The 26511-nt window shown below is 42.9% G+C and overlaps 1 protein-coding gene across 1 annotated transcript in view; it reads left to right on the top strand.

Moving 5' to 3' along the window:
• Positions 1-1169: 1169 nt before the first annotated feature.
• The window catches only part of LOC128698387 (serine/threonine-protein kinase pim-3), a 44923-nt gene continuing 19581 nt past the window's right edge, over positions 1170-26511 (top strand). The window contains exon 1 of the mRNA XM_070081061.1: positions 1170-1431. Within this exon, the coding sequence (XP_069937162.1) occupies positions 1347-1431 (85 nt within the window). The 5' untranslated portion in view covers positions 1170-1346. The remainder of the gene's footprint in view (positions 1432-26511) is intronic.

The raw sequence follows: 26511 nt of genomic DNA, 5'->3' as shown, positions 1-26511 counted from the left end.
CCCGGCGGGTGGAAACATTTGACACGTTTCCTTACACCTGTTGTCCTGTTCACCTAGCAGCAAATAGGTACCTGGGTGTTAGTCGACTGGTGTGGGTCGCATCCTGGGGGACAAGATTAAGGACCCCCAATGGAAATAAGTTAGACAGTCCTCGATGACGCACTGACTTTCTTGGGTTATCCTGGGTGGCTAACCCTCCGGGGTTAAAAATCCGAACGAAATCTTATCTTATCTTATCTTATCACATGTGTCTAATTTATCAACGTGTCGGTTCCCTGAACCATTCATCTACACAGTTATCATGCATAATATATGTAACAGGTACAATTAAGTATAGTTCTCTACATAGTAACATATGTATAAATTACCAATCAGGAGAATCCCAAAAAGTCAGAGTGACTTATTTCCAATGGGGTCGAGGACTGTCTTATTTCCTTGGCTTATTTCCAGCAGCTTAGCCGTTGCTGTGTTTACCATTGCTATGTATGGTGCAAGAGACGGTTGCAAGCATTGTGCAACGTTTATTTGCGAACGTTGCGACGGTTTGTCGCTCATATCTGGCGAAATATATGGATTGCCAAGGTTGTTAAAGGCTGACGTGGTGGCCAGCCTTCAACACATGCGCGCGTAAAATTGCCAGATTTTCCTGCGCGCCAGTTTTCTCGTCGACGCAATATGGTGGCTGTTTTCTGGCGTTTTGGAGGGTCGGGGATGCGATTTTATTAGGCAACGATGTGCAGTATGTCTCAGTGTGATATGTAACATTATGTAGGAACCTGCTGCGATGTCCATAGGGGTGAAAAAGGCGTGTCAAGTGGATGTGAAGTCCATCCTCGAACGCGTTCCAGAGTGATGACGTCATAGAGCCTCACAACTGCCAATCAGGGACGTAAACATTACGCCCACGTGATGAAGTAGTACCTCCCACTCCAAATATTCCCATTAAAACCCAAATTCGAGCCTCTAAAAACCCAACTACCCCCTTCACAATGTGAGTTACCACAACAGAACCTCAAATTTCGCAACACACCGAACTAAATAATCGTTATATAAGGAAAAACAAGGTGTTCCCATTCCAACAGTTGATGCGCGGGCTTTTCCTGCCGGCGGAGTGATACAGTAAGAGGTTGTAAGTAGAGAACAAAACATTCAGTAGTAACCTAGACGTGGTGGAAAGTGGACGTGTGTTGAACCTCCTCCTTACATTTCTCAATGTAAACACACCCATATGGAGAATAAATACAGGATTTACCAATGTAGGAAACCCCAAGGCGGCGTAATACGTCATCTGAGTCACCTCACCAGTGGAGATATCTGCCTAAACATCAATATTTACACCAACAAAGATGTTTATGCAGAGAATGTTTAACGTTCTCTCACAAAATTCAAACCTTCCAGTAGATAGAAGTAAACCTAGACAAGTGCCTAACGGTAAGTCCTATATTCCCGCCCCTTAACTACGCCTTCCTCACCCTTATGTTCCTATTTTTTTGAGCAGATTTCACAGATGTAAACATTGGGATGAATTTAATGTAATTTCGACTTTATTTACGGTGGCAATAAGGGTTATAACGGATGTGGTGTTTATATAACTGTAAAGTGCACATTTAGTGCGCAAATGTGCGCCCAACAGGGTGCTTGATCCGAGGGACGGGAGCTATACTCCTCTCCCTTGGATCAAACAAGGTTTTTTGTTCATTATTTAGAGTAATACTATTAGTCTAGTATTACTACTACAACTACTACCATTACTACTACTATCACAACTACTACCATTACTACTACTACTATTGTTACTACTACAACTACTACCTGGCATTGCTGCTGCTGTGCTGCTGCTGCTACTGCTGTCTGTCATTGCTGCTGCTGTACTGCTACTGCAGCTGCTGGCATTGCTGCTGCTATCACGGCTGCTGGCATTGCTGCTGCTGTTGCTGCTGCTGCAGCTGCTGGCATTGCTGCTGCTGCTGCTACTGTATCACGGCTGCTAACATTGCTGCTACTGTTACTGCTGCTACGGCTGCTGGCTTACTGCTACTGCTGCTGCTGCTGTCACAGCTGCTATCATTGCTGCTGCTGCTATCACGGCTACTGGCATTGCTGCTGCTGCTATCACGGCTACTGGCATTGCTACTGCTGCTGCTGTCACGGCAATTGGCATTGCTGCTGCTGTTGCTGCTGCTGCTGCTACTGGCATTACGCTGCTGTCACGGCTACTGGCATTGCTGCTGCTGTGCTGCTGCTAGCTACTGGCATTTACTGCTGCTGCTCTGCTATCACAGGCTACTGCATTACTGCTACTATTACTGCTACTGCAGCTACTGGCATTGCTACTGCTACTGCTATCACAGCTGCTATCATTGCTGCTACTACTGCTGCTGCTATCACGGCTACTGGCATTGCTGCTGCTGCTATCACGGCTGCTGGCATTACTGCTGCTATCACGGCTACTGGCATTGCTACTGTTACTGCTACTCACGCTACTGGCATTGCTATTGCTGTACTGTACAACTGCTGGCATTGCTACTACTGTTTCTGCTACTATCACGGCTACTGGCATTACTGCTGCTATTGACTGCTGCTGCAACTACTGGCATTGTTGCTGCTGTTGCTGTTACTGCAGCTACTGGCATTGCTGCTGCTATCACTACTGGCATTGCTGCTGCTGTACTGCAGCTGGCAGTTGCTGCTGCTGGTGCACTGCTATCACGGCTACTGGCATTGCTGCTGCTGTTGCTACTGCACTGACTGCTGGCGTTGCTGCTGCTGCTGCTGCTGTCACGGCTACTGGCATTCTCTGCTGCTGCTGCAGGCTGCTGGCATTTGCTGTACTGCTGCTATCACGCTACTGGCATTGCTGCTGCTGTTACTGCTACTGGCTACTGGCATTGCTGCTGCTATTGCTGCTACTGCAAGCTACTGGCATTAGCTACTATTGCTACAGCTACAAGGTGCTGCTATCACAGCTACTGGCATTACTGCTGCTGTTGCTACTGCTACTGGCATTACAGCTGCTGTTACTGCAGCTACAAGTGTACTGCTATCGCAATCTACGTGGCACTGCTGCCATTACTGCTGCAGCTGCTGGCATTGCTGCTGCTATTACTGCAACTGCAAAGGTACTGCTATCACGCTACTAGGCATTGCTACTGCCATTGCTACTGGCTACTGGCATTGCAGCTGCATTGCTGCAGCTGCAAGTACTACTATCACAACTACTAGCATTACTACTACTATTACTACTACTACAACTACTAGCATTACTACTACTATTACTACAACTACAAGTACTACTATCACAACTACTAGCATTACTACTACTATTACTACTACTACAACTACTAGCATTACTACTACTATTACTACAACTACAAGTACTACTATCACAACTACTATCACAACTACTATTACTACTAGCAAATAAAGCATATAACACCAGTATTAATTATAAGTATTATCCTCGGCTGGATGACGATATTATCTCGGAATCTGGAGAGAATATCAGAGAATATTTTTTCCTCAGCAATGGATGGTGTGTACAGCATATGTAAGGTCAGAGAAAGTGCTTTTGGATATTATTTCTGCGTCTCAAGAGACGGCTGAATGTTCTTGATCCAAGGGATTGGAAATAAGTCACTCTGGACTAGTTGGGAGTTTATCCTGCTGTATTTTGTGGCAAGGTTTCGCTCTGTTGGAACTTGGTTAAGTTTTGGCCAGTGGGTCTGCTGCAGTGCTCATTAAGTGGATGAGACGTGGACCTGACTGGCTTGGGCCAGTAGGTGACTTGGACTTGCCTAGCATGGGCCAGTAGGTGACTTGGACTTGCCTATCATGGGCCAGTAGGTGATTTGGACCTGCCTAGCGTGTGCCAGCAGGTTACTTAGACCTGCCTAGCATGGGCCAGTAGGTGACTTAGACCTGCCTAGCATGGGCCAGTAGGTGACTTAGACCTGCCTAGCATATGCCAGTAGGTGATTTGGACCTGCCTAGCATGGGCCAGTAGGTGATTTGGACCTGCCTAGCATGGGCCAGTAGGTGACTTAGACCTGCCTAGCATGGGCCAGTAGGCCTCCTACAGTGCTGCTTCTTACGTTCCTTGTGATCACAGTGTCAGTCTTTATTGTTAGTCTCCATAGAGGTTAAAATCCCTTAAGATAGCTAGGTTGTGAAGATGTACGGAATTCACACCAGATACAGGTATCAGTCACCTTATATCACACCAGATACAGGTATCAGTCACCTTATATCACACCAGATACGGGTATCAGTCACCTTATATCACACCAGATACGGGTATCAGTCACCTTATATCACGCCAGATACGGGTGTCAGTCACCTTATATCACGCCAGATACGGGTACCAGTCACCTTATATCACACCAGATACAGGTATCAGTCACCTTATATCACACCAGATACTGGTATCAGTCACCTTATATCACGCCAGATGCGGGTGTCAGTCACCTTATATCACGCCAGATACGGGTGTCAGTCACCTTATATCACACCAGATACAGGTATCAGTCACCTTATATCACACCAGATACGGGTATCAGTCACCTTATATCACGCCAGATACGGGTATCAGTCACCTTATATCACGCCAGATACGGGTATCAGTCACCTTATATCACGCCAGATACAGGTATCAGTCACCTTACATCACGCCAGATACAGGTATCAGTCACCTTATATCACGCCAGATACAGGTATCGGTCACCTTATATCACGCCAGATACGGGTGTCAGTCACCTTATATCACGCCAGATACAGGTATCAGTCACCTTATATCACACCAGATACGGGTATCAGTCACCTTATATCACGCCAGATACGGGTATCAGTCACCTTATATCACGCCAGATACGGGTATCAGTCACCTTATATCACGCCAGATACAGGTATCAGTCACCTTATATCACGCCAGATACAGGTATCAGTCACCTTATATCACGCCAGATACAGGTATCAGTCACCTTATATCACGCCAGATACGGGTGTCAGTCACCTTATATCACACCAGATACGGGTATCAGTCACCTTATATCACGCCAGATACAGGTATCAGTCACCTTATATCACGCCAGATACGGGTGTCAGTCACCTTATATCACACCAGATACGGGTATCAGTCACCTTATATCACGCCAGATACAGGTATCAGTCACCTTATATCACGCCAGATACGGGTGTCAGTCACCTTATATCACACCAGGTACGGGTATCAGTCACCTTATATCACACCAGATACGGGTATCAGTCACCTTATATCACGCCAGATACGGGTATCAGTCACCTTATATCACGCCAGATACGGGTATCAGTCACCTTATATCACGCCAGATACGGGTATCAGTCACCTTATATCACGCCAGATACGGGTATCAGTCACCTTATATCACACCAGATACGGGTACCAGTCACCTTATATCACATCAGATACGGGTATCAGTCACCTTATATCACACCAGATACGGGTACCAGTCACCTTATATCACATCAGATACGGGTATCAGTCACCTTTTATCACACCAGATACGGGTGTCAGTCACCTTATATCACACCAGATACGGGTATCAGTCACCTTATATCACACCAGATACGGGTACCAGTCACCTTATATCACATCAGATACGGGTATCAGTCACCTTATATCACACCAGATACGGGTATCAGTCACCTTATATCACACCAGATACGGGTATCAGTCACCTTTTATCACACCAGATACGGGTACCAGTCACCTTATATCACACCAGATACGGGTATCAGTCACCTTATATCACACCAGATACGGGTACCAGTCACCTTATATCACACCAGATACGGGTATCAGTCACCTTTTATCACACCAGATACGGGTATCAGTCACCTTATATCACACCAGATACGGGTATCAGTCACCTTATATCACACCAGATACGGGTACCAGTCACCTTATATCACACCAGATACGGGTATCAGTCACCTTTTATCACACCAGATACGGGTATCAGTCACCTTATATCACATCAGATACGGGTATCAGTCACCTTATATCACACCAGATACGGGTGTCAGTCACCTTATATCACACCAGATACGGGTATCAGTCACCTTATATCACACCAGATACGGGTATCAGTCACCTTATATCACACCAGATACGGGTATCAGTCACCTTATATCACACCAGATACGGGTATCAGTCACCTTTTATCACACCAGATACGGGTATCAGTCACCTTATATCACATCAGATACGGGTATCAGTCACCTTATATCACACCAGATACGGGTATCAGTCACCTTATATCACACCAGATACGGGTATCAGTCACCTTTTATCACACCAGATACGGGTATCAGTCACCTTATATCACACCAGATACGGGTATCAGTCACCTTATATCACATCAGATACGGGTACCAGTCACCTTATATCACACCAGATACGGGTATCAGTCACCTTTTATCACACCAGATACGGGTATCAGTCACCTTATATCACACCAGATACGGGTACCAGTCACCTTATATCACACCAGATACGGGTATCAGTCACCTTATATCACACCAGATACGGGTATCAGTCACCTTTTATCACACCAGATACGGGTATCAGTCACCTTATATCACACCAGATACGGGTATCAGTCACCTTATATCACACCAGATACGGGTATCAGTCACCTTATATCACACCAGATACGGGTATCAGTCACCTTATATCACACCAGATACGGGTATCAGTCACCTTATATCACACCAGATACGGGTATCAGTCACCTCTTCTTAAGGTACTGCATTAATAACCTATATGTGACAGAGCCTAAACAAGTATGACAGGCCTATTCAGTAGGCTTTTGTCAGTCGAATACAGAGGTGGGGGTGGGAATGGAGAGGTCCAGATGAGGTAGTCAGTCCCTCAACCTTGAAGAAGAGAGGTTGAGGTAGTCAGTCCCTCAACCTTGAAGAAGAGAGGTTGAGGTAGTCAGTCCCTCAACCTTGAAGAAGAGAGGTTGAGGTAGTCAGTCCCTCAACCTTGAAGAAGAGAGGTTGAGGTAGTCAGTCCCTCAACCTTGAAGAAGAGAGGTTGAGGTAGTCAGTCCCTCAACCTTGAAGAAGAGAGGTTGAGGTAGTCAGTCCCTCAACCTTGAATAAGAGAGTTTAAGGTAGTCAGTCCCTCAACCTTGAAGAAGAGAGGTTGAGGTAGTCAGTCCCTCAACCTTGAATAAGAGAGTTTAAGGTGGTCAGTCCCTCAACCTTGAATAAGAGAGGTTGAGGTAGTCAGTCCCTCAACCTTGAATAAGAGAGTTTAAGGTAGTCAGTCCCTCAACCTTGAAGAAGAGAGGTTGAGGTAGTCAGTCCCTCAACCTTGAATAAGAGAGTTTAAGGTGGTCAGTCCCTCAACCTTGAAGAAGAGAGGTTGAGGTAGTCAGTCCCTCAACCTTGAATAAGAGAGTTTAAGGTAGTCAGTCCCTCAACCTTGAATAAGAGAGTTTAAGGTGGTCAGTCCCTCAACCTTGAAGAAGAGAGGTTGAGGTAGTCAGTCCCTCAACCTTGAATAAGAGAGTTTAAGGTGGTCAGTCCCTCAACCTTGAAGAAGAGAGGTTGAGGTAGTCAGTCCCTCAACCTTGAATAAGAGAGTTTAAGGTAGTCAGTCCCTCAACCTTGAATAAGAGAGTTTAAGGTGGTCAGTCCCTCAACCTTGAATAAGAGAGTTTAAGGTGGTCAGTCCCTCAACCTTGAATAAGAGAGTTTAAGGTGGTCAGTCCCTCAACCTTGAATAACAGAGTTTAAGGTGGTCAGTCCCTCAACCTTGAATAAGAGAGTTTAAGGTGGTCAGTCCCTCAACCTTAAATAAGAGAGTTTAAGGTGGTCAGTCCCTCAACCTTAAATAAGAGAGTTTAAGGTGGTCAGTCCCTCAACCTTAAATAAGAGAGTTTAAGGTGGTCAGTCCCTCAACTGGTACCTTCACTTCTCCCAGATGTTCTTTTCCTGGAGAGAGTTCCGGGGGTCAACGCCCCCGCGGCCCGGTCTGTGACCAGGCCTCCTGGTGGATCAGAGCCTGATCAACCAGGCTGTTGCTGCTGGCTGCACGCAAACCAACGTACGAGCCACAGCCCGGCTGATCAGGAACTGACTTTAGGTGCTTGTCCAGTGCCAGCTTGAAGACTGCCAGGGGTCTGTTGGTAATCCCCCTTATGTATCAGTCTTCTGTGTATCTCACGTCTCTATGTTTCACCCAGTGGGCGAAACATCCACCTAAATAAACGTTCCTTTAACTAGACTCTCTCTACTACCCCCACCAATAATAATAATAATAATAATAATAATAATAATAATAATAATAATAATAATTGAGAGCAGTACTACTAATGACAATAATAATTATATATATATATATATATATATATATATATATATATATATATATATATATATATATATATATATATATATATATATATATATATATATATATAGCGTGTGGAGCGCCAGTTACTGCGGAGGGCGACATAGTTTACCTCCCAGATAATCGATAATGTTTGTAGGTCAGCGGGTCGGGTTTAAATGCTACTGCTTGGCGTTTCTGGAGAGCTCTTAATCCAGGGAACTGGGGTTGCTTTTGTGTTAGTGGGTGTGGTTACATTTGAAAAATATCGAGTGGTTAGTTTGGTTTGAAGTCTATCTACTACACGAGGGTCATTAAGGTTGGTTGGTTAATGGGGTTTAAAGTCTATCTACTACACGAGGGTCATTAAGGTTGGTTGGTTAATGGGGTTTAAAGTCTATCTACTACACGAGGGTCATTAAGGTTGGTTGGTTAATGGGGTTTAAAGTCTATCTACTACACGAGGGTCATTAAGGCTGCAGGTCACCTGTACACCACCAGCCAAGAATACTTTAATACCTAAAATACTGATTAATGTAAACTACCAGTGTATATACACTGAGATATACACCTCTCAGTGTATATACACTGAGATATACACCTCTCAGTGTATATATACTGAGATATACACCTCTCTGTGTATATACACTGAGATATACACCTCTCAGTGTATATACACTGAGATATACACCTCTCAGTGTATATACACTGAGATATACACCTCTCAGAGTATATATACTGAGATATATACCTCTCAGTGTATATACACTGAGATATACACCTCTCAGTGTGTATACACTGAGATATATACCTCTCAGTGTATATACACTGAGATATATACCTCTCAGTGTATATATACTGAGATATATACCTCTCAGTGTATATATACTGAGATATATACCTCTCAGTGTATATATACTGAGATATACATCTGTCAGTGTATATACATTGAGATATACATCTGTCAGTGTATATACATTGAGATATACATCTGTCAGTGTATATACACTGAGATATACATCTGTCAGTGTATATACACTGAGATATACATCTGTCAGTGTATATACATTGAGATATACATCTGTCAGTGTATATACACTGAGATATACATCTGTCAGTGTATATATACTGAGATATACATCTGTCAGTGTATATACATTGAGATATACATCTGTCAGTGTATATACATTGAGATATACATCTGTCAGTGTATATACATTGAGATATACATCTGTCAGTGTATATACATTGAGATATACATCTGTCAGTGTATATACACTGAGATATACATCTGTCAGTGTATATATACTGAGATATACATCTGTCAGTGTATATACATTGAGATATACATCTGTCAGTGTATATACATTGAGATATACATCTGTCAGTGTATATACATTGAGATATACATCTGTCAGTGTATATATACTGAGATATACATCTGTCAGTGTATATACATTGAGATATACATCTGTCAGTGTATATACATTGAGATATACATCTGTCAGTGTATATACATTGAGATATACATCTGTCAGTGTATATACATTGAGATATATATCTGTCAGTGTATATACACTGAGATATACATCTGTCAGTATAGGTACCCACTTCAACAATAAGCTATAATACCAAGGCTGGAATAATAATAATAATAATAATAATAATAATAATAATAATAATAATAATTATTATTATTATTATTATTATTATTATTATTATTATTATTATTATTATTATTATTAATATTAATATTAATAAGGAGTAAATTGAAGAGAAACAAATAACGTGACCCTTTTTACCTCCCTACCCTTTACTACCCCCTTTCCCCTTACCACCCCCTTACCCCTTACCACCCTCTTCCCTTTGAATCTCCTCCCTCTCTCTTCCTGATTATTCTACTTCGCAGTTGACTCAGTCTGGTGTTCTGGAGGTCTCACGACTGTGAGGACCAGGGTTCGATTCCCGGTCTAGTCGAGGCATATTTGCGGGACCAGAGCTAGATTTTTCTTTTTTGTCTTTCCCTTCTTTCTTCTTTTCTTTCTCTTCTTCTCAGGAGAGGGAGAGAGAGAGAGAGAGAGAGAGAGAGAGAGAGAGTGCCAAATCATATCACTAGGGCAAACCTCTCCCATTTCCTCGGATCAAACCTAAACCCATTCCCTCTCAACCGTCCCCATCTCTTTCACCAACCCATATTGGTTTACCGTTTCCCGATAATTCATGGGTTTTTCAAAGCATTTTCTGCAATGCCTCTGCAGATCGGGTTCAAACCTTCAATGCTGGTTTTCTAAAGAGTTGATCTCAAGCTCCTGGCCCTATTGCTTAGGTATCATTGAGGTACAGCGGACTGCTGTTATACAATCCTGGTATCACTGAGGTACAGTGGTCTGCAGTTATACAATCCTGGTATCACTGAGGTACAGTGGTCTGCAGTTATACAATCCTGGTATCACTGAGGTACAGTGGACTGCAGTTATACAATCCTGGTATCACTGAGGTACAGTGGACTGCAGTTATACAATCCTGGTATCACTGAGGTACAGTGAACTGCAGTTATACAATCCTGGTATCACTGAGGTACAGTGGACTGCAGTTATACAATACTGGTATCACTGTGATACAGTGGACTGCAGTTATACAATCCTGGTATCACTGAGGTACAGTGGACTGCAGTTATACAATCCTGGTATCACTGAGGTACAGTGGACTGCAGTTATACAATACTGGTATCACTGAGGTACAGTGAACTGCAGTTATACAATCCTGGTATCACTGAGGTACAGTGAACTGCAGTTATACAATCCTGGTATCACTGAGGTACAGTGGACTGCAGCTATACAATCCTGGTATCACTGTGATACAGTGGACTGCGGTTATACAGTCCTGGTATCACTGAGGTACAGTGGACTGTGGTTGTACAATACTGGTATACCTTTCTAGGATCACAAGAAGGCAGGAGAGATATCAGAGCCGGAACAGATACATAGATCATTTATAACCAACATCGCCGATAAAACGTTTAAATTTCTGGGAACTTCTCAAATACTAAATATGTACTTACTGGAACGGAGGAGAGAGAGATACATGATATTAAATTCTTGGAAAGTACCCGGGGACCTGGTTTCAAGTGTACACACTACCATAACAACATACTGGAGTGAGTGATATGGGAGGAAGTGCAAAATAAACTCATTGAAAAGCAGGGGTGCAGTGGTCACAATAAGAGAACACTATATCAACATTCCTGGAAACAATAAGAGAACAGTGTATCAACATCCCTGGGAACAATAAGAGAACACTATATCAACATTCTTGGGTACAATTAGAGAACACTATATCAACATTCCTGGGTACAATAAGAGAACACTATATCAACATTCCTGGGTACAATTAGAGAACACTATATCAACATTCCTGGGTACAATAAGAGAACACTATATCAACATTCCTGGATACAATAAGAGAACACTATATCAACATTCCTGGGTACAATAAGAGAACACTATATCAACATTCCTGGGTACAATAAGAGAACACTATATCAACATTCCTGGATACAATAAGAGAACACTATATCAACATTCCTGGGTACAATAAGAGAACACTATATCAACATTCCTGGGTACAATAAGAGAACACTATATCAACATTCCTGGGTACAATAAGAGAACACTATATCAACATTCCTGGGTACAATAAGAGAACACTATATCAACATTCCTGGATACAATAAGAGAACACTATATCAACATTCCTGGGTACAATAAGAGAACACTATATCAACATTCCTGGGTACAATAAGAGAACACTATATCAACATTCCTGGGTACAATAAGAGAACACTATATCAACATTCCTGGATACAATAAGAGAACACTATATCAACATTCCTGGGTACAATAAGAGAACACTATATCAACATTCCTGGGTACAATAAGAGAACACTATATCAACATTCCTGGGTACAATAAGAGAACACTGTATCAATGTCCCTTGTAACTATAAGAAAACACTATATCAACATCTGTGATCACAATAAGATAACACTGTTAAAGTCTTCCAAGAGGAAACTGGACCAGTATCTTCACCAGGTGCCATATCAACCAGGCTGTGATGGATATGTGGGGAAGTGGGCCACCAGCAGCAACACCCTGGTTGATCAGACAAGTACCAGACAAGCCTGTTACAGGGATAGCTTTCTCGACACGTGCAGCAAGTGGAACACATGTAAATAAATCATTGTTTTACTTATATAAACTTTAAGAAGAACTAATTGCTGGAAACGATCCTCTAAGTGTCCTAAATTACCACAAAGAACAACGTAGCTATTACAACCCAGGGACAATAAGGCCTATTATCCTGGGTATAAAGGGGAGCGAGGGGCAGAATAAGCACACCTGAATCACGTTGTAACATGTTTTCCTTCACCAAGAGCAATAGTAATTATTCACAATTATGTGCACTATACACAGTTGCAAATGTATGTGTACAACACAGTTTAGACAAGGCCAAGACACAGCCTGGAGACAGAATGGACAACCGTGCTCAACCAGCTCTTGAAGACAAGGGTGGACAAGTGGGTGGTGACCACTACACCTCCACAATTGCCAGATCCACCTTCTCATTGGCTGAACCTGGGTACTGATCGAACGATGGGGCCCCATCATTCGACCCTTAGTACTAGTTCGTTGGTTGGGGAGATAGCTTTTCAATGAGGGTGTGTACATGCGCTGAATAAAGGTTACGTACTCTTTGCATGCCACAATAGCGAAGACAGAACAAGTACAATGTTTCGCTCAGAGCGAAACGTTGTCCCAGTGAATCCGTGATATGCAAAGTACAGCATTTGAGAGTGTTGAGTGATCGTTTCTCCCACTTAGAGCTCTTGTCAAATCATGATTAAGCTCTAAATTGGGAGAAACATCACCGGACTTGAAGCTTTCAGTACAACGCTGTTTCGCCCAATGTTTCGTGCCATTGCTGCAGCAGAGAGCAAGATGATTGGACTGGTTGTCTGTGTGTGCCGGGAGCTTTCAGCTTTAAGAATTGACTGAGAGATCGAAGACTGCCAAATGTACTCTGTGTGTGTGTGTGTGTGTGTGTGTGTGTGTGTGTGTGTGTGTGTGTGTGTGTGTGTGTGTGTGTGTGTCCGGATCAATATCCAGTCCATCTCGTTCAATAAACACAAGCAGTGTTGCTACACTATTCTATATAATAGTTACATTGTGGGAACACCAGCAGTGTTGCTACACTATTCTATATGATAGTTACATTGTGGGAACACCAGCAGTGTTGCTACACTATTCTATATGATAGTTACATTGTGGGAACACCAGCAGTGTTGCTACACTATTCTATATGATAGTTACATTGTGGGAACACCAGCAGTGTTGCTACACTATTCTATATGATAGTTACATTGTGGGAACACCAGCAGTGTTGCTACACTATTCTATATGATAGTTACATTGTGGGAACACCAGCAGTGTTGCTACACTATTCTATATGATAGTTACATTGTGGGAACACCAGCAGTGTTGCTACACTATTCTATATGATAGTTACATTGTGGGAACACCAGCAGTGTTGCTACACTATTCTATATGATAGTTACATTGTGGGAACACCAGCAGTGTTGCTACACTATTCTATATGATAGTTACATTGTGAGAACACCAGCAGTGTTGCTACACTATTCTATATGATAGTTACATTGTGGGAACACCAGCAGTGTTGCTACACTATTCTATATGATAGTTACATTGTGGTAACACCAGCAGTGTTGCTACACTATTCTATATGATAGTTACATTGTGGGAACACCAGCAGTGTTGCTACACTATTCTATATGATAGTTACATTGTGGGAACACCAGCAGTGTTGCTACACTATTCTATATGATAGTTACATTGTGGTAACACCAGCAGTGTTGCTACACTATTCTATATGATAGTTACATTGTGGGAACACCAGCAGTGTTGCTACACTATTCTATATGATAGTTACATTGTGGGAACACAAGCAGTGTTGCTACACTATTCTATATGATAGTTACATTGTGGTAACACCAGCAGTGTTGCTACACTATTCTATATGATAGTTACATTGTGGGAACACCAGCAGTGTTGCTACACTATTCTATATGATAGTTACATTGTGGTAACACCAGTAGTGTTGCTACACTATTCTATATGATAGTTACATTGTGGGAACACCAGCAGTGTTGCTACACTATTCTATATGATAGTTACATTGTGGGAACACCAGCAGTGTTGCTACACTATTCTATATGATAGTTACATTGTGGGAACACCAGCAGTGTTGCTACACTATTCTATATGATAGTTACATTGTGGGAACACCAGCAGTGTTGCTACACTGTTCTATATGATAGTTACATTGTGGGAACACCAGCAGTGTTGCTACACTATTCTATATGATAGTTACATTGTGGGAACACCAGCAGTGTTGCTACACTATTCTATATGATAGTTACATTGTGGGAACACCAGCAGTGTTGCTACACTATTCTATATGATAGTTACATTGTGGGAACACCAGCAGTGTTGCTACACTATTCTATATGATAGTTACATTGTGGGAACACCAGCAGTGTTGCTACACTATTCTATATGATAGTTACATTGTGGGAACACCAGCAGTGTTGCTACACTATTCTATATGATAGTTACATTGTGGGAACACCAGCAGTGTTGCTACACTATTCTATATGATAGTTACATTGTGGGAACACCAGCAGTGTTGCTACACTATTCTATATGATAGTTACATTGTGGGAACACCAGCAGTGTTGCTACACTATTCTATATGATAGTTACATTGTGGGAACACCAGCAGTGTTGCTACACTATTCTATATGATAGTTACATTGTGGGAACACCAGCAGTGTTGCTACACTATTCTATATGATAGTTACATTGTGGGAACACCAGCAGTGTTGCTACACTATTCTATATGATAGTTACATTGTGGGAACACCAGCAGTGTTGCTACACTATTCTATATGATAGTTACATTGTGGGAACACCAGCAGTGTTGCTACACTATTCTATATGATAGTTACATTGTGGGAACACCAGCAGTGTTGCTACACTATTCTATATGATAGTTACATTGTGGGAACACCAGCAGTGTTGCTACACTATTCTATATGATAGTTACATTGTGGGAACACCAGTAGTGTTGCTACACTATTCTATATGATAGTTACATTGTGGGAACACCAGCAGTGTTGCTACACTATTCTATATGATAGTTACATTGTGGGAACACCAGCAGTGTTGCTACACTATTCTATATGATAGTTACATTGTGGGAACACCAGTAGTGTTGCTACACTATTCTATATGATAGTTACATTGTGGGAACACCAGCAGTGTTGCTACACTATTCTATATGATAGTTACATTGTGGGAACACCAGCAGTGTTGCTACACTATTCTATATGATAGTTACATTGTGGGAACACCAGCAGTGTTGCTACACTATTCTATATGATAGTTACATTGTGGGAACACCAGCAGTGTTGCTACACTATTCTATATGACAGTTACATTGTGGGAACACCAGCAGTGTTGCTACACTATTCTATATGATAGTTACATTGTGGGAACACCAGCAGTGTTGCTACACTATTCTATATGATAGTTACATTGTGGGAACACCAGCAGTGTTGCTACACTATTCTATATGATAGTTACATTGTGGGAACACTAGCAGTGTTGCTACACTATTCTATATGATAGTTACATTGTGGGAACACCAGCAGTGTTGCAACACTATTCTATATGATAGTTACATTGTGGGAACACCAGCAGTGTTGCTACACTATTCTATATGACAGCTACATTGTGGGAACACCAGCAGTGTTGCTACACTATTCTATATGATAGTTACATTGTGGGAACACCAGCAGTGTTGCTACACTATTCTATATGATAGTTACATTGTGGGAACACCAGCAGTGTTGCTACACTATTCTATATGATAGTTACATTGTGGGAACACCAGCAGTGTTGCTACACTATTCTATATGATAGTTACATTGTGGGAACGCCAGCAGTGTTGCTACACTATTCTATATGATAGTTACATTGTGGGAACACCAGCAGTGTTGCTACACTATTCTATATGATAGTTACATTGTGGGAACACAAGTAGTGTTGCTACACTATTCTATATGATAGTTACATTGTGGGAACACCAGCAGTGTTGCTACACTATTCTATATGATAGTTACATTGTGGGAACACCAGCAGTGTTGCTACACTATTCTATATGATAGTTACATTGTGGGAACACCAGTAGTGTTGCTACACTATTCTATATGATAGTTACATTGTGGGAACACCAGCAGTGTTGCTACACTATTCTATATGATAGTTACATTGTGGGAACACCAGCAGTGTTGCTACACTATTCTATATGATAGTTACATTGTGGGAACACCAGCAGTGTTGCTACACTATTCTATATGATAGTTACATTGTGGGAACACCAGCAGTGTTGCTACACTATTCTATATGACAGTTACATTGTGGGAACACCAGCAGTGTTGCTACACTATTCTATATGATAGTTACATTGTGGGAACACCAGCAGTGTTGCTACACTATTCTATATGATAGTTACATTGTGTTAACACCAGCAGTGTTGCTACACTATTCTATATGATAGTTACATTGTGAGAACACTAGCAGTGTTGCTACACTATTCTATATGATAGTTACATTGTGGGAACACCAGCAGTGTTGCAACACTATTCTATATGATAGTTACATTGTGGGAACACCAGCAGTGTTGCTACACTATTCTATATGACAGTTACATTGTGGGAACACCAGCAGTGTTGCTACACTATTCTATATGATAGTTACATTGTGGGAACACCAGCAGTGTTGCTACACTATTCTATATGATAGTTACATTGTGGGAACACCAGCAGTGTTGCTACACTATTCTATATGATAGTTACATTGTGGGAACACCAGCAGTGTTGCTACACTATTCTATATGATAGTTACATTGTGGGAACACCAGCAGTGTTGCTACACTATTCTATATGATAGTTACATTGTGGGAACACCAGCAGTGTTGCTACACTATTCTATATGATAGTTACATTGTGAGAACACCAGCAGTGTTGCTACACTGTTCTATATGATAGTTACATAAGAACATAAGAACGAAGGAACACTGCAGGATGGCCTACTGGCCCATGCGAGGCAGGTCCAAGTCTCCTACCGGCTTAAGCCAATGCACCCAACCAAGTCAGGTCAGGTCACATTGACTTAAGGGAGGAACACGGCAACCGACCTGGTAGCACAAGCTATTAGGTCCAACTCACACCCACCCACATCCGCTCATGTATTTATCCAACCTATTTTTAAAGCTACACAACGTTGTGGCCTCTATAACTGTACTCGGGAGTTTGTTCCACTCATCCACAACTCTATTACCAAACCAGTACTTTCCTATATCCTTCCTGAATCTGAAATTTTCCAACTTAAAACCATTGCTGCGAGTCCTGTCTAGGCTGGATATTTTCAGCACACTATTTATATCCCCTTTATTTATTCCTGTCTTCCATTTATACACCTCAATCATATCCCCCCTAATTCTACGTCTTTCTAGAGAGTGCAGATTCAGAGCCTCAGTCTATCCTCATAGGGAAGGTTTCTGATACATGGGATCAACTTTGTCATCCTCCTTTGTACATTTTCCAGAGAATTTATATCCATTCTGTAATACGGTGACCAAAACTGTGCAGCATAATCTAAATGAGGCCTAACCAAGGATGTATAGAGTTGAAGAACAACCTGAGGACTCCTATTATTTATGCTTCTTGATATGAAGCCAAGGATTCTATTAGCTTTATTGCGAACACTTATGCACTGTTGTCTTGGTTTCAGATTACTGCTAACCAGAACTCCTAAATCTTTTTCGCAATCCGTAATATTAAGATCTACATTATTTAGTTTATATGTGGCATGGTTATTGTCCTGTCCAACATTTAGAACTTTGCATTTGTCTATATTAAACTGCATCTGCCACTTCTCCGACCACTGCATCAGTCTATTCAAATCTTCCTGGAGTGCTCGAATGTCCTCGTCAGAATGAATTCGACGGCCTATTTTGGTGTCATCGGCAAACTTGCCGATGTCGCTCTTTATGCCCTCATCTATATCGTTTATGTAGATTGTGAACAGCAGGGGGCCCAACACTGACCCCTGTGGAACACCGCTCGTGACGCTTCCCCACTCTGATTTCTCCCCATTTATGCAAACTCTCTGCTGCCTATTTGTCAACCATGCCTCTATCCAGGAAAAAATTTCTCCTCCTATTCCATGTGCTTTAATTTTCCTCAATAGTCTCTGATGTGGGACCCTGTCAAAAGCCTTACTGAAGTCCATATACACAATATCATATTCATTACCATGATCTACCTCCTCAAATACCTTAGTGAAAAAAGTTAATAAATTCGTAAGGCAGGAACGCCCCTTTGTAAAACCATGCTGAGATTCGTTGATTAATTTATGCTTTTCAAGGTGGCTACGAACTGCCTCGGCAATTATTGATTCCATAAATTTTCCCACTATGGAGGTTAGGCTTATTGGTCTATAGTTCGAAGCTAAGGACCTGTCACCTGTTTTGAAAATAGGTATCACATTTGCCATTTTCCACTTATCTAGCACCATGCCAGTTTGTAGTGATATGTTGAAAAGATTAGCCAAAGGTGTGCTAAGCTCCTCTTTACATTCCTTTAGAACCCTTGCATACAGTTCATCAGGGCCTGTGGGAACACCAGCAGTGTTGCTACACTATTCTATATGATAGTTACATTGTGAGAACACCAGCAGTGTTGCTGAACTATTCTATATGATAGTTACATTGTGGGAACACCAGTAGTGTTGCTACACTATTCTATATGATAGTTACATTGTGGGAACACCAGCAGTGTTGCTACACTATTCTATATGATAGTTACATTGTGGGAACACCAGCAGTGTTGCTACACTATTCTATATGATAGTTACATTGTGGGAACACCAGCAGTGTTGCTACACTATTCTATATGATAGTTACATTGTGGGAACACCAGCAGTGTTGCTACACTATTCTATATGATAGTTACATTGTGGGAACACCAGTAGTGTTGCTACACTATTCTATATGATAGTTACATTGTGGGAACACCAGCAGTGTTGCTACAATATTCTATATGATAGTTACATTGTGGGAACACCAGCAGTGTTGCTACAATATTCTATATGATAGTTACATTGTGGGAACACCAGCAGTGTTGCTACACTATTCTATATGATAGTTACATTGTGGGAACACCAGTAGTGTTGCTACACTATTCTATATGATAGTTACATTGTGGGAACACCAGCAGTGTTGCTACAATATTCTATATGATAGTTACATTGTGGGAACACCAGCAGTGTTGCTACACTATTCTATATGATAGTTACATTGCGGGAACACCAGTAGTGTTGCTACACTATTCTATATGATAGTTACATTGTGGGAACACCAGCAGTGTTGCTACAATATTCTATATGATAGTTACATTGTGGGAACACCAGTAGTGTTGCTACACTATTCTATATGATAGTTACATTGTGGGAACACCAGCAGTGTTGCTACACTATTCTATATGATAGTTACATTGTGGGAACACCAGCGGTGTTGCTACACTATTCTATATGATAGTTACATTGTGGGAACACCAGCAGTGTTGCTACACTATTCTATATGATAGTTACACTGTGGGAACACCAGCAGTGTTGCTACACTATTCTATATGATAGTTACATTGTGGGAACACCAGCAGTGTTGCTACACTATTCTATATGATAGTTACATTGTGGTAACAACAGCAGTGTTGCTACACTATTCTATATGATAGTTACATTGTGGGAACACCAGCAGTGTTGCTACACTATTCTATATGATAGTTACATTGTGGTAACAACAGCAGTGTTGCTACACTATTCTATATGATAGTTACATTGTGGGAACACCAGCAGTGTTGCTACACTATTCTATATGATAGTTACACTGTGGGAACTGAAGCTAGCTGTGTTTCCCTGTTATATTCAATTCCACTAGATTTGTCAGTCTGAACCGAGAGACTTCAGTAGTGTCAGCTTGAGCTGGCAGACTTCATAGTGTCAGCCTGAGCTGGCAGACTTCAGTAGTGTCAGCTTGAGCTTGCAGACTTCAGTAGTGTCAGCTTGAGCTGGCATACTTCATAGTGTCAGCCTGAGCAGGAAGACTTCAGTAGTGTCAGCCTGAGCTGGCAGACTTCAGTAGTGTCAGCTTGAGCTTGCAGACTTCAGTAGTGTCAGCTTGAGCAGGCATACTTCATAGTGTCAGCCTGAGCAGGAAGACTTCAGTAGTGTCAGCCTGAGCTGGAAGACTTCAGTAGTGTCAGCTTGAGCTGGCGGACTTCATAGTGTCAGCCTGAGCTGGAAGACTTCAGTAGTGTCAGCTTGAGCTGGCAGACTTCATAGTGTCAGCCTGAGCTGGAAGACTTCATAGTGTCAGCCTGAGCTGGCAGACTTCTTATTGTCAGCCTGAGCTGGCAGACTTCAGCAATGTCAGCTTGAGCTGGAAGACTTCATAGTGTCAGCCTGAGCTGGCAGACTTCTTAGTATCAGCCTTAGCTGGCAGACTTCCTAGTGTCAGCCTGAGCTGGCAGACTTCTTAGTGTCAGCCTGAGCTGACAGACTTCCTAGTGTCAGCCTGAGCTGGCAGACTTCTTAGTGTCAGCCAGTGCTGGCAGACTTCAGTAGTGTCAGCTTGAGCTGGCAGACTTCATAGTGTCAGCCAGTGCTGGCAGACTTCAGTAGTGTCAGCCTGAGCTGACACAACCAGACCAGTTAAGTCACACTCACTGTTAGAAATGAACTAGCATATATGACCCACAAACACCTATGTGATCCATCACACCTATGTGACTCTAAGACACACCTGACCACCACTTTCGTGACTCATGAAATCGTAATGACACGATTGCAAACAAACCATACCCCCGGCGGGGATAGAACCCGCGGTCATAGACTCTCAAAACTCCAGCCCGTCGCGTTAGCCACTAGACCAGCTAGCCACAATAAGATTCGTCCAACTAGGTATATTTCTACACCATAGGAAGGTTAGCACAGGCCACCACTGTGACCACAAACGCAAGTTTTTACAGACGAATCTCCAGCTAGCGTGGCCGTGACGAACTCTAGCTCAAGTCCCTTCACTGCCGTCAACGGACTTTCGTGTCCGATTTTCGTACACTTAAGACCGTTCAGATATCATGTGTTGACACGAGGAGCGACTGAGCGCTACACATGGTGTGAGGTGGGTTGGTTAATGGGGTTTAAAGTCTATCTACTACACCAGGGTCATTAAGGTGGGTTGGTTAATGGGGTTTAAAGTCTATCTACTACACGAGGTTCATTAAGGTTGGTTGGTTAAAGGGGTTTAAAGTCTATCTACTACACGAGGGTCATTAAGGTTGGTTGGTTAATGGGGTTTAAAGTCTATCTACTACACGAGGGTCATTAAGGTTGGTTGGTTAATGGGGTTTAAAGTCTATCTACTACACCAGGGTCATTAAGGTGGGTTGGTTAATGGGGTTTAAATCTATCTACTACACGAGGGTCAATAAGGTTGGTTGGTTAATGGGGTTTAAAGTCTATCTACTACACGAGGGTCATTAAGGTTGGTTGGTTAATGGGGTTTAAAGTCTATCTACTACACGAGGGTCATTAAGGTTGGTTGGTTAATGGGGTTTAAAGTCTATCTACTACACGAGGGTCATTAAGGTGGGTTGGTTAATGGGGTTTAAAGTCTATCTACTACACGAGGGTCATTAAGGTTGGTTGGTTAATGGGGTTTAAAGTCTATCTACTACACGAGGGTCATTAAGGTTGGTTGGTTAATGGGGTTTAAAGTCTATCTACTAACACCAGGGTCATTAAGGTTGGTTGGTTAATGGGGTTTAAAGTCTATCTACTAACACCAGGGTCATTAAGGTTGGTTGGTTAATGGGGTTTAAAGTCTATCTACTACACGAGGGTCATTAAGGTTGGTTGGTTAATGGGGTTTAAAGTCTATCTACTACACGAGGGTCATTAAGGTTGGTTGGTTAATGGGGTTTAAAGTCTATCTACTACACGAGGGTCATTAAGGTTGGTTGGTTAATGGGGTTTAAAGTCTATCTACTACACGAGGGTCATTAAGGTTGGTTGGTTATTGGGGTTTAAAGTCTATCTACTACACGAGGGTCATTAAGGTTGGTTGGTTAATGGGGTTTAAAGTCTATCTGCTACACGAGGGTCATTAAGGTTGGTTGGTTAATGGGGTTTAAAGTCTATCTACTACACGAGGGTCATTAAGGCTGCAGGTCACCTGTACACCACCAGTCAAGAATACTTTAATACCTAAAATACTGATTAATGTAAACTACCAGTGTATATACACTGAGATATACACCTCTCTGTGTATATACACTGAGATATACACCTCTCAGTGTATATACACTGAGATATACACCTCTAAGTGTATATACACTGAGATATACATCTCTCAGTGTATATACACTGAGATATACACCTCTCAGTGTATATACACTGAGATATACATGTCTCAGTGTATATACACTGAGATATACACCTCTCAGTGTATATACACTGAGATATACATGTCTCAGTGTATATAAACTGAGATATACATGTCTCAGTGTATATAAACTGAGATATACATGTCTCAGTGTATATACACTGAGAGGTATATATCTTGGTTTACTAGTGGTATGACCGAGCTTTACTGTAATAGCAAATGTAAGTGATGCTAGTAGATCAGTCCCCGTGAAGGCTCGGTACTCCGTCCTCATGCTCTGCGCGACAGCAGACATGTCACTGGCAACGGATGCAGCAGACAATTCTTATTCCTGAGCAGGGAGTGAGGGGAGGGCTGGGAGTAGTGGTGCTGTGGGAGTGACCGGGTCCCCCCAACCCTCCAACAAGTAGGTCACCAGTCAAGGAGGTGGTGGAGATGTGCCTGTACTCTGAAGGATGAGTGAGGATGTTACAGTCCTGGAGGTGGGAAGTACAGTGCCTGTACTCTGAAGGATGAGTGAGGATGTTACAGTCCTGGAGGTGGGAAGTACAGTGCCTGTACTCTGAAGGATGAGTGAGGATGTTACAGTCCTGGAGGTGGGAAGTACAGTACCTGTACTCTGAAGGATGAGTGAGGATGTTACAGTCCTGGAGGTGGGAAGTACAGTACCAGTACTCTGAAGGATGAGTGAGGATGTTACAGTCCTGGAGGTGGGAAGTACAGTACCTGTACTCTGAAGGATGAGTGAGGATGTTACAGTCCTGGAGGTGGGAAGTACAGTACCTGTACTCTGAAGGATGAGTGAGGATGTTACAGTCCTGGAGGTGGGAAGTACAGTACCTGTACTCTGAAGGATGAGTGAGGATGTTACAGTCCTGGAGGTGGGAAGTACAGTACCTGTACTCTGAAGGATGAGTGAGGATGTTACAGTCCTGGAGGTGGGAAGTACAGTACCTGTACTCTGAAGGATGAGTGAGGATGTTACAGTCCTGGAGGTGGGAAGTACAGTGCCTGTACTCTGAAGGATGAGTGAGGATGTTACAGTCCTGGAGGTGGGAAGTACAGTACCTGTACTCTGAAGGATGAGAGAGGATGTTACAGTCCTGGAGGTGGGAAGTACAGTACTTGTACTCTGAAGGATGAGTGAGGATGTTACAGTCCTGGAGGTGGGAAGTACAGTACCTGTACTCTGAAGGATGAGAGAGGATGTTACAGTCCTGGAGGTGGGAAGTACAGTACTTGTACTCTGAAGGATGAGTGAGGATGTTACAGTCCTGGAGGTGGGAAGTACAGTACCTGTACTCTGAAGGATGAGTGAGGAAGTTACAGTCCTGGAGGTGGGAAGTACAGTACCTGTACTCTGAAGGATGAGTGAGGATGTTACAGTCCTGGAGGTGGGAAGTACAGTACCTGTACTCTGAAGGATGAGTGAGGATGTTACAGTCCTGGAGGTGGGAAGTACAGTACCTGCACTCTGAAGGATAAGTGAGGATGTTACAGTCCTGGAGGTGGGAAGTACAGTACCTGTACTCTGAAGGATGAGTGAGGAAGTTACAGTCCTGGAGGTGGGAAGTACAGTACCTGTACTCTGAAGGATGAGTGAGGATGTTACAGTCCTGGAGGTGGTAAGTACAGTACCTGTACTCTGAAGGATGAGTGAGGATGTTACAGTCCTGGAGGTGGGAAGTACAGTACCTGTACTCTGAAGGATGAGTGAGGATGTTACAGTCCTGGAGGTGGGAAGTACAGTACCTGTACTCTGAAGGATGAGTGAGGATGTTACAGTCCTGGAGGTGGGAAGTACAGTACCTGTACTCTGAAGGATGAGTGAGGATGTTACAGTCCTGGAGATGGGAAGTACAGTACCTGCACTCTGAAGGATGAGTGAGGATGTTACAGTCCTGGAGGTGGGAAGTACAGTACCTGTACTCTGAAGGATGAGTGAGGATGTTACAGTCCTGGAGGTGGGAAGTACAGTACCTGTACTCTGAAGAATGAGTGAGGATGTTACAGTCCTGGACGTGGGAAGTACAGTACCTGTACTCTGAAGGATGAGTGAGGATGTTACAGTCCTGGAGGTGGGAAGTACAGTACCTGTACTCTGAAGGATGAGTGAGGATGTTACAGTCCTGGGGGTGGGAAGTACAGTACCTGTACTCTGAAGGATGAGTGAGGATGTTACAGTCCTGGAGGTGGGAAGTACAGTACCTGTACTCTGAAGGATGAGTGAGGATGTTACAGTCCTGGAGGTGGGAAGTACAGTGCCTGTACTCTGAAGGATGAGTGAGGATGTTACAGTCCTGGAGGTGGGAAGTACAGTACCTGTACTCTGAAGGATGAGTGAGGATGTTACAGTCCTGGAGGTGGGAAGTACAGTACCTGTACTCTGAAGAATGAGTGAGGATGTTACAGTCCTGGAGGTGGGAAGTACAGTGCCTGTACTCTGAAGGATGAGTGAGGATGTTACAGTCCTGGAGGTGGGAAGTACAGTACCTGTACTCTGAAGGATGAGTGAGGATGTTACAGTCCTGGGGGTGGGAAGTACAGTACCTGTACTCTGAAGGATGAGTGAGGATGTTACAGTCCTGGAGGTGGGAAGTACAGTACCTGTACTCTGAAGGATGAGTGAGGATGTTACAGTCATGGAGGTGGGAAGTACAGTGCCTGTACTCTGAAGGATGAGTGAGGATGTTACAGTCCTGGAGGTGGGAAGTACAGTACCTGTACTCTGAAGGATGAGTGAGGATGTTACAGTTCTGGAGGTGGGAAGTACAGTACCTGTACTCTGAAGGATGAGTGAGGATGTTACAGTCCTGGAGGTGGGAAGTACAGTGCCTGTACTCTGAAGGATGAGTGAGGATGTTACAGTCCTGGAGGTGGGAAGTACAGTACCTGTACTCTGAAGGATGAGTGAGGATGTTACAGTCCTGGAGGTGGGAAGTACAGTACCTGTACTCTGAAGGATGAGTGAGGATGTTACAGTCCTGGAGGTGGGAAGTACAGTACCTGTACTCTGAAGGATGAGTGAGGATGTTACAGTCCTGGAGGTGGGAAGTACAGTACCTGTACTCTGAAGGATGAGTGAGGATGTTACAGTCCTGGGGGTGGGAAGTACAGTACCTGTACTCTGAAGGATGAGTGAGGATGTTACAGTCCTGGAGGTGGGAAGTACAGTACCTGTACTCTGAAGGATGAGTGAGGATGTTACAGTCCTGGAGGTGGGAAGTACAGTGCCTGTACTCTGAAGGATGAGTGAGGATGTTACAGTCCTGGAGGTGGGAAGTACAGTACCTGTACTCTGAAGGATGAGTGAGGATGTTACAGTTCTGGAGGTGGGAAGTACAGTACCTGTACTCTGAAGGATGAGTGAGGATGTTACAGTCCTGGAGGTGGGAAGTACAGTACCTGTGCTCTGAAGGATGAGTGAGGATGTTACAGTCCTGGATGTGGGAAGTACAGTACCTGTACTCTGAAGGATGAGTGAGGATGTT

Source organism: Cherax quadricarinatus, unplaced genomic scaffold (assembly GCF_038502225.1).
Source record: "Cherax quadricarinatus isolate ZL_2023a unplaced genomic scaffold, ASM3850222v1 Contig1588, whole genome shotgun sequence".
Classification (NCBI taxonomy): Eukaryota; Metazoa; Arthropoda; class Malacostraca; order Decapoda; family Parastacidae; genus Cherax; species Cherax quadricarinatus.
Note: the sequence above shows the minus strand (reverse complement) of the source record. Positions and strands in the feature narration are given on the sequence as shown.